General features: G+C 36.2%; 3 protein-coding genes and 1 long non-coding RNA gene across 6 annotated transcripts in view; 2 read left to right on the forward strand and 2 right to left on the reverse strand.

Moving 5' to 3' along the window:
• LOC149616110 (S-adenosylmethionine sensor upstream of mTORC1-like) overlaps window positions 1–16,511 on the forward strand; it is a 105,145-nt gene that overhangs the window by 7,730 nt on the left and 80,904 nt on the right. The window lies entirely within an intron of this gene.
• Window positions 1,636–3,872, reverse strand: LOC149616111 (uncharacterized). The gene is made up of 4 exons (XM_089856393.1): window positions 3,589–3,872; window positions 3,429–3,526; window positions 1,948–2,029; window positions 1,636–1,734 (listed from the first exon to the last, which is right to left on the reverse strand). The coding sequence occupies exons 1-4, from the start codon at window positions 3,831–3,833 to the stop codon at window positions 1,680–1,682; spliced, it is 480 nt and encodes a 159-aa protein (XP_089712519.1). The 5' UTR covers window positions 3,834–3,872; the 3' UTR covers window positions 1,636–1,679.
• LOC149616112 (sodium-coupled monocarboxylate transporter 1-like) lies at window positions 3,854–16,381 on the reverse strand. Its single transcript, XM_089857088.1, has 11 exons — window positions 15,443–16,381; window positions 14,941–15,006; window positions 8,447–8,478; window positions 8,313–8,385; window positions 7,141–7,260; window positions 6,890–7,044; window positions 5,886–6,026; window positions 5,488–5,626; window positions 4,731–4,938; window positions 4,504–4,658; window positions 3,854–4,003 (listed from the first exon to the last, which is right to left on the reverse strand). The coding sequence occupies exons 1-11, from the start codon at window positions 15,809–15,811 to the stop codon at window positions 3,854–3,856; spliced, it is 1,608 nt and encodes a 535-aa protein (XP_089713214.1). The 5' UTR covers window positions 15,812–16,381.
• LOC149616113 (uncharacterized) lies at window positions 9,019–12,420 on the forward strand. The gene is made up of 3 exons (XR_016375820.1): window positions 9,019–10,455; window positions 10,517–10,576; window positions 10,637–12,420. It is a non-coding gene; the product is annotated as an uncharacterized LOC149616113 (long non-coding RNA).

Below are 16,511 nucleotides of genomic sequence, written 5' to 3' on the forward strand. Positions count from 1 at the left end.
TTGGTGATTGCCTGACTTGTTATGTTGCCAAGAATTTATGGGTAGTAGCTTTGAAGCGTGATTTCCAAGCTGAGAAATAAGGCGGTGACCCCACTTTAAAACTTTGCTGGGCCAGTTCAATAATTAAATACCTGGGGAGTCTACTAACTGGCCCTATGGCGACTTAATGAATTGAAAACCGTCCCAGGTTTCACCATTTTAAGTTGCCAATGTCCAGTTTTTTTAATTAAAAGTGTTATGGCTCAACTGGTCATATGGTCAGTTTGAAAAAAAAAACCTTTTTTCTCAATCTGGTGATTGCCTGACTTACTGTTGAACTGGACAGGATGGGAACTTTGGGTAGTAATTACTTTTCTAATTTGAACTTGTGACCACTGACCCCCTCCCTGTCTTGTATCAAATAAATAATTAAATTGGTCCATAACAATGACACATCGTCTGCTAAAGTTAAATGAGGGCTAGAAGAGGTATCAAATATACAGGTGGTTTCTGTAAATTTTATCAGAAATTATGGCATTGTTCTTTTAACAATTTTGAGTCGAAAATTTTCTTTGGCAGTTTGCTCTAAGGGGTTTTCAACTCAAAATTGTCCAAAGAACACCTTCCATAATTTTTAAAGACCTTTCAGAAACATCCTGTATAGCTTTCAAAACTTTTAATGATGGGATTGGGTATCGTTTGCATCAAAGCCAACTCTGGATTGTTTTATGAACCTTTGGTTTTATTTGACATCAAAAATTATGGGGATTGAGAGCAACTAACAGTATAGCGGTGTAAGCCTAGCTTCGACCTCATAATTTTTACTCTTGACTGATTCAGGTCTATAACCTATGATTTATTATACTGCTTTTATGCTCTCTGTATTTTGGAGATAATACACTATTTATTAATGAAATTATTTAGTTTTAACGCCTTTTTCGTGGGAAAATTTTATTTTGCTTTTATAACAGAAATTTTCTTAATGGTTTAGGGTTAATATTGTTTACGAACTTAAAATTATAACTACCAGCATAAGTTTATAAGATATGTTCCATAAGTATGACACTACCTATACTTCGTAAGAGACTTACAGCTCGTGCTAGTTCGAGAAATTTGGTCATTATTTACGTCGTTGTTGTCGAAATACCGTCTGGATGTTGAATTGTTTTTGTAAAACCAGGGATAGATTTAATTTTAGAAGTAGAAGTGGAGAACAGAGTAATCTGGGCGCGCGTCAAAGTCCCGGACCCCTTTCCTCGGGACGGAGGGGTATGAAAGAAGAGGCGGGTCATAGCGACAGAGGTAATAAGGAATTACGTATTTTTTCCGGTCCCCGTCAGCAACGTCATAAAAACGTGGTTTAAGTGAGCCAATAAGATAATTTAAACCTTTCATTGCGTGTTGGAGGGAGAGGCTCTTTACTGGGCTATGAATCGGACTGAAGTAAATACTAACCGTTCTCCATTCCTACTTCTAAAATTAAATCTATCCCTGGTAAAACCAATTGGTCGAACACCAGACTCTATTTTACCCTCACCCACCCCGACTTTTCAAAAGTGTCTCCTGTCTGTTCACTTCCGACATTCTGCCACCACCGACCAATCAAATTTAACTTTTCTTTATTGATAATGGTAGAGTACAATAATGGTGATAAAAACAAATGAAAAAAAATATGTATAACAATTTTTATAATATAATTTTTAAGCCTTTAATGTTGATAATCTCACATCTTCACCGTTTCGAATGACGTCATCCCTATTATTAAAAAAAATTAATTAAATATTAAAATCTAATTTATATTATTAATTCGGCTATTTTACGTCACAAACTTTTTACAAACATTTAGAGAGTTGTCTGAACTGACGTAGGTCTTACAGCGTAAATTAATTTTTAAAAAAACTGGTCCATTAATAAATCTCTTTTGTCTAGTATGCCTATTTTATAAACTTTAAAAAATTAAATACCAACCCAGTCTGTCTTCTTTTTGCAGTCATTTTTTTGGTAACCACTAGAGGACTGAGTAGTTTCGGATCGAGTTCCTTAGACATTCCTGTGTGTTAAAAGAAAGGTTTATTTTCCATCCATTATATTTTCCCAACGTAAATATATCATGAGTTTGGAGTATTATAAGATACTTAAGGGATTTGTCGGACTAAATAACTTAAAATGTCAAAAGGCCACAATAAGAAATCCCGGTAAGTGCATAAGAATGAATATGTATAGACCATTTTCGGAAATCAATACGATGAAACCAACACGGGGCCCCAGAAGCAACGCCCAACGTCACTCGGGAGGCTAGCCAACTCGCACTGCCTCTAACGGTGTTTTTAACGAGAGAAGGAATACCCCAAGGCCTTGCCTCTGTGTGCTGGTTTCTCTGTATGTAATTTCCGAAAAGGTCCATTTAATTTCTAAAAATAGAAACTGCTTGCTTTTCACAAAGACTGTTTACGTTCCTATGGGAATTTACGTTGTATAATAACTCGCCTCAGCTTTCGCTACTTTGTTAAGTGGTGTTGACAACCAATAGATTTAAACAAAGAATAAGAAGATGGCCCAAGGGCTGGGCTCATAATAGTGGCCATGTGCTCAACACGCGTACTTTAAACTTGAGTCAATAGCCCCTCACTTTAACAGTTCCAAAATTATTAACCTCAATGTACTACTACGTACTACCTAAGCTTTAACAATGCTAAAATGATTACTAGTAATAGCAGGAGTTTATTCAACGAGGGGGGAGTATAAACTTCTAGTAATAGACATAGATGATAGAGAAAGTTTTGATGACCTTACCCTTGAAGTCTTACCCTTATCAGCTCAAAATTATTTAAACATAAAGAAAACGGAACATATTTAGTTTTTAATTGCCGCAAAGTGACACCTTGCGATTAATTATTTATAAAAAGAAACCATAAAGCTAATATATTCAAAAGAAAGAATCTAAGTAGACCTAACTTGCACTTCCGGGGTCACATATACTTGCTTTTGCTTTCAAAATGCTGCTCGATTTCTTTGAATGTTGTAATAGGGGAGCGGTATTAAAAGCGTGAAATTGTTAGTGTCGATGGGTGGGAGAATTTTTTAAGGGAGTAGCTCAAGAACCATGGGAAAATTGACGTCACTTCTGTCACGGGTTTCTAGTTCATGACCCTAAGCCTTAAAGAGCGCCTAATCTGCGTCTGACTTATGGAACGCAACTATAGGTAAAGAGCAGTAAACTCTCGACCTATGCAATTTTTGGCAGGATTTTAGGGCCTAAGGTATTTTTGTCGTTTTTATGCTTTTTAGTATTATACAATTTATAAAGGTCAGTTGAATATATATTAAAGTAACCCATGCCTTGTTCAGGACTGACAACACAGGTTTTAATTAGCTTTTTTTAATGCAAAGAGGTCCTTAGATCTTTTTGAGACGTATTAAGAACATTTAACCTAAAATTGGTAACTTACCAAAAGCGTAACTCAATGCAATGGCAATAACCCATGTTATAGCCGTTGTAATCGGTTGAATCCACATAACAGAGATTTTATATAATGGGAAAACATCGCTGTAAGAAATGAAACTTTATGATTAAACCAGTTTACTGACCCTCTAAGGCGAGGAACTTACTCATCGCTATCGTGAGTTTCTATTGGATTGGCCATTGAGATGTTCATTGGTGTATCGTTTTCCATGGCACTTTTCATTGATTCATTAGCATCGGGCATTACATCGTATGTAGAGTTGCTCGTAATGGTTTCATTAGATGGGTTGAAAGGGTTATTATAAAAAGGTATATTTGAGGCGGGGCAGCCTTTAGTCGAATGGGTCACACCCGTTGTTTTAATCGGATACATCAATGCGCCGATACTCATCCATAGCGAAAATGCCAGTGTTAACACAATGGCAATTTTGCAGGCCTAAAGAAACGCATTTGTAAAAAAGCGCATGGCACTCTTGGGAACAATTTAAGGCGTAGGGATCCTTGGTTTGTCCCGAAATTGTGATAGAAGCTTTTGAAAAGGGAGGCCACAGTTTCATCGGCCTGTTAGTGTTAACGCAACAATTTCCAACAAATGATCTAAGGTGGAGCCTTTAATAGAGTTTCTTCAAAAGACCCCTACGTCACTCATGGTATTTGCCCATATTGAAGAATGATATCAAAACTTGGCCTCCCATTGCCAAAGGTAGCCCCATTACATTTAATCCCAAGTTTATAAGATATGTTCCATAAGTATGACACAATCTATACTTCGTAATGCTGGAGACGTACTGAGAGCTATAGTTCGAGTGAGAACGACGCGAGAATTGACTACACTCGGTTTTCAGTCCATCTTCCTATTTAGTCTGTACTAAGCCTTTGACAGCATCTCACTAGGCGTCGCTTTACGAGAATCTATGACCTACGTCACTTCATGACATGCTCTTAGTAACCAGTGACAAACTTAAGGAACATATCTTATGAACTTGATTTAATCTAAGAGCTAAATATCTCTATTTAACGTTGGTAAATCATGAAATTATAAATGACTTTTTAAAACTCACATTGGCATTGGCCCTTGGAAAGAAAAACGCCAGGAACAAAATTCCCGTGAAAGGCCCAGCCAATGCACCAATAACGGCGAATAGAACCCTAATAATACCACCTAAATGTGGTATCGCCAAACTGAAAGCGATAGACAGAAGTCCGAAGATAGCGGCTGAAATAAATCCCTTTTTTTAAATCCACTTGTATGCAAACAAAAGCCTGAACAACAAAATTAAGAACTTACTAAGAACTTTGCACCAAATGAGATTTTTGCGATCGGAGTTGGTCCAGTTGGGACAATAAGGCTTAAGATAATCCTCCAAAGTACAGGCCGCGAATGCGTTAATTAACGAAGAAATTGTACTTAATGCTGCACTGATTAGACCGGCCATTGCTATTCCTAGCAAACCCGGTATGTGGCCCAGCATTATACCCGTAGCGTAAATGAGTAGCTACGTAGAAAGTACAATTTTAATGAAAGCTCAATTTTTTCGATTCGACTTTCTTTAAAGGGATAAGCTGGACTACAATATTTTGCTTTTAAATCAAAAGAGCTTATAAAATAATGAGTATATCAATTGGAACCATATTGCTATCTAGAATATTAAAGAAGATACGAGCAATTAAGTTTCCGTAATGGCGCTACGCGTTAGGCTTCTACCTTATTGGACGAATCCGTCAGGTGGTATTAAGCGTCCAATTGGGGTACGTGGTAAATAAAGCCTAACGTGTAGTGTCCATTACGCGCCATTACGGAAACTTTAGTGCTTGTATCTTCTTTAATATTGTAGATAGAAGCATGGTTCCAATTGATATGTTCATTAATTTATACGCTCTTTCGATTGAAAAAGAAAGAAGATTCTAACCCAAAGTAACTTTTTAAAGTTCAAAAGCAAAGTAAACTTCTTATTCGAAAGAATGCGTTAAATATTTATTATAATTTTCCCAATTTGTACGTTATTAAGATTATCCAATAGAAAATTAATGGTTTAAAATCTTACTTGATCTGGCATATAGACACCAGTTTCCAAAGGCCTTTGCAATGGGTCACAATTTGTGAACTTGGCGAATATGGCCACAGCCGCAAAAATGATGAGTACATTGAATATCAGCAATAAAACTGTACTTAACACTAAAGATCTGTGAAAAATATGTATATGACATTTTATTTAACAGTTAATTGTGATTTATGTCAAGTGATACCCAAATAACCAAAGATGCAAAGACTTATAGCTATTTTAGGCCAATAGATTCTATATTATAATATAGCTGTTTTCTGTTCCCGTCGCGTCGTCAACTGAAGTATGGACTCTAGTTGAAACTTTTGACCTTAAATACCTATTGATTCTTTGGAGTATCACTTTTAACTTTAGACAAATTATATTTAATTATATATTACATTTGGGCCTGACTGGTATTTCTGACCGAAATGAGTCTCTGCGCTCCGGCTTGAGAACTGACGGATCCATAAAGACACGAGACAATTCCCCACAAGATTATTGCCCACATAGAGTATCGTTTTGAGAAGTCTTCCACTATCCTAAATTAAAACACGGGATAATATAGTCTAAATGAACCCTTAATAGTTGGTTGGGGAGGACTATCTTCCAGAGGTGATTAAGAGTAAATTTGGTCTGAACATAACCCTAAAGTGCATAAGTATGGGACTGCCGTAATGGTCCTTAGATAGGTTTCGGTTAGGGGAGGAGTTAAGATTCCTGACATAATGCACGTGACCATATTGGCTGCCAAAACCGTGGTAACACTTAGGAGGGTGCGAAGTACCACTCATCTAAAGCTCTTTAGTAGATATAGGAATTTTCTATGTTAGACAACATTAAAGAGTCACCGGGACCTAACAGAGTCATAGATTACTTTGTGTTCTTCCTTCCTTGGTCGAGTCGTGTTATGGTTAGAAATCATATTTCTGTCACCAAGAGATACCCCTCTACAATAAAAAGGGCGCGAAACATTCCCCTAGTATGGTAGTGTAAATAATATCATGAATCTTAGCTCCTCCCCTAACGTTTTGGAGGCGTGCACGCATTAAAAAAAAACCAGCCCACTGGGTTATATCGTAAAAATAAATTATTTTGTTATTAAATTATTCAAAATTGAAGGTTTTAATTATTGATTTTATTAAATGAGTTTTTATGGTATGTAAACCAAATAAAATCCGCGAGCTATTTTTGGAGGGGGGGGGGCTAGGATTTTTCAGATTCGACCGAATATCTTTAGACCAATACTTATGATATGCTTATGTTCTAACTGAGTAGTAAGGCTCTAATTTCGAAATGGATGGTATTTAATTTCTCTGCAGGACTTTTCGTAATATTGAAAAGTAGACCTATTGTCAAAAGCTGTTATTATCTTTACGAAAGTACAAATATTAGCAAATCTTACGTGAAATGTTCATCCATTCGTCCTTCGAATGTAACTCTAAATATTTCAACTACACCTCCACCATCCACTACTCCTTGCACAGTGATCATTATCATTGATACAAATATCAGTAACGTTTGAAATACATCGGCCCATATAACCGCTTTTAGACCTCCCTAAATTATTGTGTAACACGTGAAATAATCAATTAGTTCCTAGTAAAAGGTTAGAAAGTGAAAATGCTAAATAATTTGACGACGCAGTTAACTTACAGCAATACAGTATAATGTGCAAATAAGTCCAGTGACGCTTGTGGTTATCCAATAAGGTAGGCCGCTTATTGTCGTAAATGATATGGCCGGTGCGTATAGAAATACTCCATTTAATATGAGCTAAATCCGAAAAAAACAAGAAATAAATATGTGTGTGTGTAAATGGTTTCGTTACATAAGTGCAGATTTTTATGATGCCGTATTTGCACGCACCCTTTTGAACCAGGGTGGCTACCGAAAGAGCACAAATATTAACTTGAAATCGGTGATCCGAATAGCAAATTGTCGTAGAATATTTTCGATTCCAAATCGCCCAAAGAACACGCCCCTTAATTTGTGACGAACTTTAAAAAAACCCCAGTATATTTTCCCATCAGTCCATTGTGAATGCGCGTGAGGGACTAATCACTGTGGGATTCTTGAATCAAGGAGAAAAAAGGTAAGATGGAGCGGTAATCCTTTAATTCGGTAGGCGATTGTTAAGTGCTGCCGCGTAGTGCCATTGTATTTGTATGAAAACTATAGCTCCCTTTTAAGACTCAGGGGCATCTCATCGTTTCGGTTCCCTACGACTCTACCGAAACGCTGAGGATGTTGGGACTCTTGGGAGGACTTCGTTGTTTTAGGTGTGGGTATTGAGTCTGAGGCAACGTTATAGGTATGGTCAGAAGTGAGATGAGACTAGAAGTGAAGGGCTGGGAGTTGTGGCGTGCTCCTGTAATCCAGCCCTTTGGAAGCTAGAATCGATGGATTGTATTCATTGATAGTAGATCCTGGCACTAGTGAACAAATTTGAGGATTTTATGCCGCTTCCCACGCGCCTACACTACTGAGAAAAAAATTGGTCGAGTTCCAAAAACATTTCCTATCCCCCTCCCCTCATCCTAAAGTGGCCGAACACGGACGTGGCTCCTTGAATCTAGTTCGGCCGTGTACCACCGCGAGCGTCTCACGTTTTGGAAGGAAAAATTCAGAAACCGCTACTAGAGGGCCAACCGTTCTTGTGTTATCAAGAATATTCACTTTTGCCGAGTGAAGAATTTGGTTAGCTCAGTACTTCTGGTCTCATCTCACTTCTGGTATGGTATTACCACTCCATCCTCTCTCTTTCAAGGCGGAATCGACATCTCTGCGATAAAATGTTGGTATTTACACAAGCTAACAACGCTCACCCTTCTACTGAAACTGTCCTCATCTTTGAGGTCACTCTTCAGGCTATTTCGGGCCGGGATATTTGTTAGCCATCTATCAAGAATTAGTTTCCGCGAAGTTTAAAGTGTCAACGAACTAGTTTAATTCCCTGAACTTTCCGGAAGTATACGTGTACTTCCTTTTACCCTTTCAAAGTGTAAGTTTATTGTATAAAGATTCGAACTATTCAACGGGTGTAGTGATTTACATAAAATCCTGGAATTTGATATTTATAGAGAGAGGAATATATTGGAACGCCATTAAAATTTTATTTTGTAAATTCAAATATTATTTTGTATAATAAGGTGACAGTTATTGCAATCTAGCACTTCTCTAGCATTCAACCAATCTTGAAAATGTGCATATCTTGTTAATATAATCCATTTCGAAGACGCTATTTGAATTATCCTTTTTTTTTTAAGAAATATGGCTTAATTAGAATGTATCAAAATTAATTTCTCTTTGAAAGCGTTAATCTTAGAAACTATACCAGTCTCTCGACATTTTTACTTAATTATGGATTTTTAAAAAATATGGCTTAACTTTAATGTTTTTCATTATGAAAGTTCGTTATTCTTAGATCAATGTTTTAAATTTCCATTTAAAATACATATTTATCGAGTCAAGTGTGATAATTTCGCTAATGCTGTTTTAAGAAAAAGTGATGATCGAGGGATATTTCAATCAGTGTAATCAGCGTACGTACACGGCTGTGCATTTGACTGTACTAAATTGACTACGAGTTATCATTAAAAGCCCTGCCTTTGTCAATGCTAAAATGATTACACGTAATTTGTAATCGGTGTACAGAGACTTTGACAGTGATTAGTCCCTCGGCAATGATTTGGCCGTTTTTACTGGGAAGTTTACAGTGAGTAGCAGCCCCTCGGTCAGCCCCCCCCCCATCTATAGGTCTATGTAGTAACGGAGCCTAAGTTCATAATCTTGATGTGGTCTGGGATTTTCGAAGTCAAAGGTTAATCCCAAACAATATCTATGGCAACATTCAATTAACACCCCTTTTTCGCACCACTTTTCGGAATGCAATTGTTTGGAACACAGTTTTTGTAACGCAAAACATTACCCGAAAATCAACTTTCAAATTGGTTAATAATAAATGCCATTGATTGTGAAATATAAAGACCACTTTGCGCCGAAAAATCTGTTTTGGACATGCGTCCTTTTGTTCATCAGGCGCTTCGAAATCCTCTTTCGCGAAATTACTTTCCAAACTCCTTAATTACAAATGTTCTGAATGGTAATGTAGTAGTAAAAACCCAAATCCATCAGTTGGTTTATTTAATTTTCTTTGTTCTCCTAAAGAGAGTTCGAGTGAGGTCATTTCAATCCATTTATTTTCAGTACTCCTTTAAAATGAAAAATTATACTTTATCTCTGTCGTGTTCCACTTTTTGAAAATATTTCTGAAAAATTGCCGAATTTTCTGGTTTGAAAAGAAAATAATTTTCCTTTCGAAATTTCCTGTATTCTATAGCTAAATATTACCCCCGGAAATCGCCGCTATGCACTCCTATTCTTTCAGTTTACTGTACATTCCGACCATGCATCACTTGTCATTGGTAATAGAACTTAGGTAAGCGCTGTATCTCCAATAGGATAATGTCAAGTTATATTTGCACTGAATGTGTAACAGTTACGAAGGAATCGATACTCTCAATATTGGGGTTGAAACTGTATAGCGAGATTCTCATAGAAATAAGTATTAGGGGGTTCACGAAAAGAGGGTCAAATTGATCTTCATGCCCTAACTTGTATAGCTTGATAGTGTTTCCAAAAAGAAAATTGCTTTCATTATAAGGAATATCAGGAATGCATAGAGTTAATGAGAATCATTGTGTTGACGTTTTCACTCAACGTATCTAGGCGGACTTTGTGGGAGGAGCTAGACTAATTATTATGTATGACGAATTTTAATTTATATCGCAGCACATTGCACTTTGTGTGCACGTGTAGGATCTCACGTTGCTGCCAACGAATGAAATCGCAGTTAAAAAACTATCAAAATTATGAGATGTGACGGACAGTAAATTCTGAAGCCTGGCACTCAAAACATGCATAGAAAATAACATGGGAGATATGAGGCCTAAATGATTCCTGGTAGCTGTATGTATACCTGGAAAAATAAGGGAGAACACGCAGGAATTCATTTATTTTATTGAAGCAGGAATGGAAAACCGGCATCAGTGGGCTTGATCTGCATTTACGGGATGGTGGGGTAATAAAAGTAGGTGTTTTTTTCTGGACATCTGAATTGAATCCCTTACAGTGTAATTAAATTATGCAGGGCATATTAATGAAGTTGCTGTCAGGGGCAGACAAGAAAATTTGGATATCCTGTTTAAGACTCCACTCTTGTCATGAACTATGACGCGCCCCAAATGAGACTCGGTAATCATTCTTTATATAAATAAATTAGCAAATAAGGAAACTAACGGCTTTCACTTGAAAAAAAAAAATGGGATGAGAAAATTTACATTTAACGTTTTCAACTCTGTAGCTCTAAACTTTCAGTCTATTATTTGTAAAACAAATAAATCTGCACACACAGGGTTCGTATGAAGTTTCCAACACCATTTTCCATAAAATTCTCAAATTTTCCACAGTACTTGTAATATATTTCCAGCTGTGTCGTTCTACATTTTATTACTCTTTCTAATCTAAAAAAAACTCTTCTTTTCGTCTGCGACATTTAATTTTTTTCCTTTCTACACGACTATTATTAAGATAAATTTCACAATACAAAATTCCGAATCGTGAACGTGTCAAAATTAACTGTCAAAGCCGTCGTTTTACCAGACACGTGACTTTACGGCTTGAAATATCAATGAAATCTCTTGGACTTGATATTTTTCGTGTATCCAGCTGGAACACACGCACTAACAAATTAACTAACAGAGTATCAGCGTATCTGCTTTGTGTATGTAGTAACCACACGCAGATATGTAAAATTACTGTAATTTTCTTTTTAAATTGAAATTAAGTTACGGACGGCATTTTCTTTTAGTAAAACGAATTCGGTTTAAGTTTATTGGTCGATGCTTAGGAATTTTACAAATAATAATAATTTTCCCTGACAAATTTTCCGCCTTTTCCTGCTCTTATGAACCCTGTACACAATATAAAAGTAGGGTTTCAGTTGAAAGAAAAAGAACTACCGTCGTTTTGAATTTTTTTCTTTATAGCCAAACGAGTCGTGAAACGCGTGGGATTTTCACAGTGAAATATAAAAGAAAAGGAAATTAGAATTTGTTTTTTTTCGCCAAAAAAAACTAGAAAATTGCTACTGAGAATTGGTCAAACATATTCTAGAAGTAAAACGTCTTAAGTACAATATTTTCATAATCGAATTAGAAGTGAAGTGCGAATCCATCGATTTATTAAGTTTGTCTAAATACTGGAGATGTGATGTTATCGTAATTTTAAACTGTAATTTACCGACAGAACTATATTTAGTTTAAAATTAAATTACCATTTTGTCGGTAATCTAAGGGGTGTCATGATCTTCAAAAAATAAACACAATCGATTTCAAAATATTGTAGATGTGAAATTATCCTAATTTTAACTAATTTACCAACAGAACTATATTTCGGGAAAGTTAAATTATCATTTTGTCGGTAATCTAAGGGGTGTAATCCGTGTCACGATTTTCAAAACGTAAACTTAATAAATTTTGCTGAAAAACACGTGTAATTCCTAATCTACCAAAAGGGAATAATAACTAGGCTAGGTTGGGGCAAGTTAGATTAAGCTTGCAATATACCGTCCAATGTTTCATACTACCGAATTTCCAATCGTGCTACCCGATGCGATTCGATAAAATAGGCAATGTATTTTAAAGTTTAACGGTGAGTGTACTCAACTTTTGTTTTAAATTTGTAATTTAGAGAGGTATTTGCTAAATTACCGACTCGCGTAAATCTACTATCGATCAAAACAAAAGGGGACCTTACTTTTCTTTCAAATGTTTGAGTTAAGTGATTGTTGCAGTAACATTGTGACTAATATTTCTTCAAACATTCACCTTAAATGGTAGGGGATTATAATATTATTCTGGAGAAGAGATGAATATCTTTAAAGTTTCTTACAATTTGTTTAAAATCGCGAATATAAAATAAGGCGAAAAGTATGAAATTCAAAATACACTATTTTGCTCTTTCAAAATTTGTTTATTTTAAAAACTAATCTCTCCTTATGTCAACAAAATTTCTCTAATACAATCTAAATTCCATTAAATTCTTGACATTATGCTGGCGTCATGAGGGGAGGGATTTCATTTTATTACCTTTTTAGCAAAATAGGCTTAAGTTTTGTGATATACTACCCAGAATGAATTCTAGTTTACCAAGAATATCAGATACTAGCTGCTACCCGCAGCGTCGCTCGCGTGTAATAAGAACTTCCATCAAAATGATATAAAGAATGGGTAGATTTTACTGATGACTAATATTTTTGTATCACCCAAGAAGCGAAGGCACTCGGTGTTGCCCGTCAGACCGTCGGGACATTTTTTATTACTTTTCACGCGGACATTATTCCATAAAGAAATGTTTTTAAATTTCTAGCCGCCATTTAAAAAGATGGCAACAAATCGAACCCAAAGACCATTCAGCCCGGCCCCGTATATAGGTTAAAGGAAACCAGTGTACTAAATATTTTTGAAATCGGTTGAAACGCGCGGACTTTGCCGCATAGATAAGGTTTTTTTCATTTCTGGGCGCCATTTATTAAGATGGCGGTGGATTGGACAAATCTTCCTTAGTACGCGCCTACCACTTACGAGTAACGTTCCTGCAAATTTTCAGCCTTCTGGGGCAAGCGGTTTGGGCTGGGCGTGGATTATCAGTCAGTCAGTCAGGACTTTGATTTATATAGATTTGTTTTTTAAAATAAATACTCCGGGCTATAATTTTTCTTTTTTAATCCAAAGAGCGTATAAAATAATGAATATATCAATTGGAATCATGTTTCTATCTACAATATTAAAGAAGATACAAGCAATTAAGTTTTCGTAAAGGCGCCGCGTAATGGACACTACGCGTTAGGCTTTCCCGTGAGTCCTAGAGAGAATCTCTATTGGACGAATCCGTCAGGTGGTACTAGGCGTCCAATAGGAGTACTTCCCAGTGCTTCGCGGGAAGGCTAACGCCTAGTCTCCGTTAAGGAAACTTAATTACTCGTATCTTCTTTAATATTGTAGATAGAAACATGGTTCCAATTAATAATATTCATTATTTTATACGATCTTTCGATTAAAAAAGAAAATTTTAACCCAGTGTATTGCGCCATCCAATTTCAAGATTATCTATTATATCCTAGACCTTCATCATTTTAAATTCACCAGTATTAACATCTACGTTTGATATTAATTTACTATATTCCCACAAGAACGTTATGAGTGGTTGAAAATACTATCTAGTATTAAGTTCCACTAGAAGTGAGATGAGACCAGAAGTACTGAGCTAACCAAATTCTTCATTCGGCGAAAGTGAATATTCTTGATAACGCACGAACGGTTGGCCCTCTGGTAGCGGTTTCTGAATTTTCCCTCCAAAGCGTGAGACGCTCGTGGTGGTAGACGGCCGAACTAGATTCCAGCACCCGCGTGCGTGTTCCGCGGCTTTAGGTTGAGGGGAAGGGGAAGGGGGTAGGAAATGTTTTTTGGAACTCGACCAATTTTTTCCTCTCTAGTTTTAGCGCGTGGGAAGCGGCATAAAATCCTCAAATTTGTTCACTAGTGCCAGGATCTACTATCAATGCTAGAGCCCTTCACTTCTAGTCTCATCTCACTTCTGGTTCCACTAAGATAAACCTAAGCCTTGGTCATTATTAAAATCGTAAATTTCTCATTATTAATTTCTAAATGGAAAGATAATAATAATGAAGACTTCTAAATTACCAAGGGATTTTGTATTCAAGGAAGAATTTAGTGAACACGTGTTATTGCCACGAAGCAAAATATTTCAATTTCTCTTCTGTTGTATAAACGCGGGATATCCATCTTGGGAAATGGATTTTGCACGCCTGAGTTACCAGTCAAAAGAGTTCAAGATTTCAGGTTCAGATTTTGGAAAAATTCACATCAATAGGAACAGATGCTGTTTTATAAACGGGGGCTGTAGCTGTTATGTTATTTGGTCTACAACTATTAGATTTCAGAGCACTTAACCTATTAGTAGCATATCGAGATAGTATAGCTTAGAGAAACGTTTTCGGTAACTTTTATTGGGATATTATTTATTTATCTCCTTAATCAAACACGGTCAAAGCTAAATGATAGATAACAAGTTGGGAAACCAATATAAACCTCTCCCAGTCGAGACGAGGGCTATCAATCCATTTTAAAGGTTTTTCTTAAATAATTAAATAAATATAATTGATTTTAATTATTATAATCGACAGTAGTTTACCTTAATTCTAGTTAAGTCGTTTTAAGAAACGTTATTTCTAAAATCATTTTAAGTTATTGTTGACGTTTGAGCTCTAGCATACGCCTACGACGGTTTAGATTTGTGTTCAGTTAAATAGTGTTATCCCAATTTTATTCAATTTCACTCACTTTTTAGTTTTAATAATCATAGAATACTTACGTTAATGAAGAGGAAAACCAAGGAAAACATCATCCTTAACGAAGCATCGAATCTCAGCTCTATGTACTGAAAATATACATTAACAAATATAGTATTAGTCTTTAATTTTAAAGGAGTGTGATTGTCCTAATATTGAGGTTCTTAATTGAGCTAAGATACTAAAACCGATCTCATCATAAGTTCATAAGATATGTTCCATAAGTTTGTCATTGATTACAAGCTGGAGCTTGTCATGAAGTGAGGTAGGTCAGAGTTTCTCGTAAATCGACGCCTGGTGAGGGGCTAGCTGTCAAAGGCTTAGTACAGACTGAATAGGAAGATGGAAGTCATGCAATATTAACCACCGAGTGTAGTCAATTCTCGCTTGTCGTTCTCGTTCTCGAACTAGCTTGAGATGCAAGTCTCCAGCATTACGAAGTATGGGTAGCGTCATGCTTATGCAACACATCTTATTAACTTATGCTGATATACCCAATAAGATACTTTTCTAGTCATACTTTACCTCATAAATACTGGTGATCTTTATATTATGCAAAACCGGTACAATCCACTTGGCCACGAGAAACTGTCCAATCACAAACCCGAAAGTCATTAGCAAAAATTGTATCCCGTTTATAAATATTTCACCCGTATTGCCGGTCATGGAATTTGCCGATAACATTGTTGCCGTAATTGAAAACGCCACTGGGATCACGGACATCTTTCGACCTCCCAACAAATATTCATCAACTGCATTTTCTTCAGCGCCATAAATGAATTCACTGTCTGGTTTTGGCTTCTTACGCGTGAAGAACGGTATGAAAACGCACACAAGTAGCGATCCTAAAATTACGGCGTAATCAACATATCCAAAACCAATCGGTTGACCCATGGTGGACGTTTATACTTATCGAATTTTGTATTAGTTTTGAATAGACTTTAGTTGTAGTTAAACCTGGTAATGGTTGATAGTTAATTAAAGTTAGCACAGCTGAGCCAGACACGTAACCTTAAACGATTTTACACCTATTTTAAGATTGGGTTTTGTATCCGAATTAACTCTTTCAGGTTTAATATATTGAAGTTAGCATATATATATTCAGCTGAGAACACAAGATATTTTCTTTTCTTTTTTGTTCACGGTCTGTATTGTAGCTACAACACACACGTAAAGTTATAAAGTGTTCTTGAGTTTGGTTATGAAAAGTTAAGAGTGTGTTATATTTTACGTCTGTATTTTAAAACTAAGTGTTTAACTGATTAGAAACAGAAAGGAGAACGTTGATACGCAAGGGTTTTAGATAATAGGTGTTTATACAATTATGTTTGGCAGAGACTAGTTAAAGATGGTTCAGGAATCCATACCGCTTCGTGCTATGATTGAGCTCTAAAATGTGACTTCTGTTCACATTTTTCTGGGCTGAGTAAGGAATCATTGTGTAGGCATTTTCTTAACGTATCTGTGGAAAGAGCTAGACTAATCATTATGTATGTCGAATGTTACCTCGCAAATAATCTATCTCTCTGCGCGTTGCACCTTGGACAGTTAGAAAGACGTCAGTATTATGAGGAGTGACGGAATTTACTCAAGT

The sequence above is a fragment of the Phalangium opilio genome, unplaced genomic scaffold (assembly GCF_054372755.1).
Source record: "Phalangium opilio isolate 3A_F unplaced genomic scaffold, DU_Popi_V2 ptg000217l_1, whole genome shotgun sequence".
Lineage (NCBI taxonomy): Eukaryota > Metazoa > Arthropoda > Arachnida > Opiliones > Phalangiidae > Phalangium > Phalangium opilio.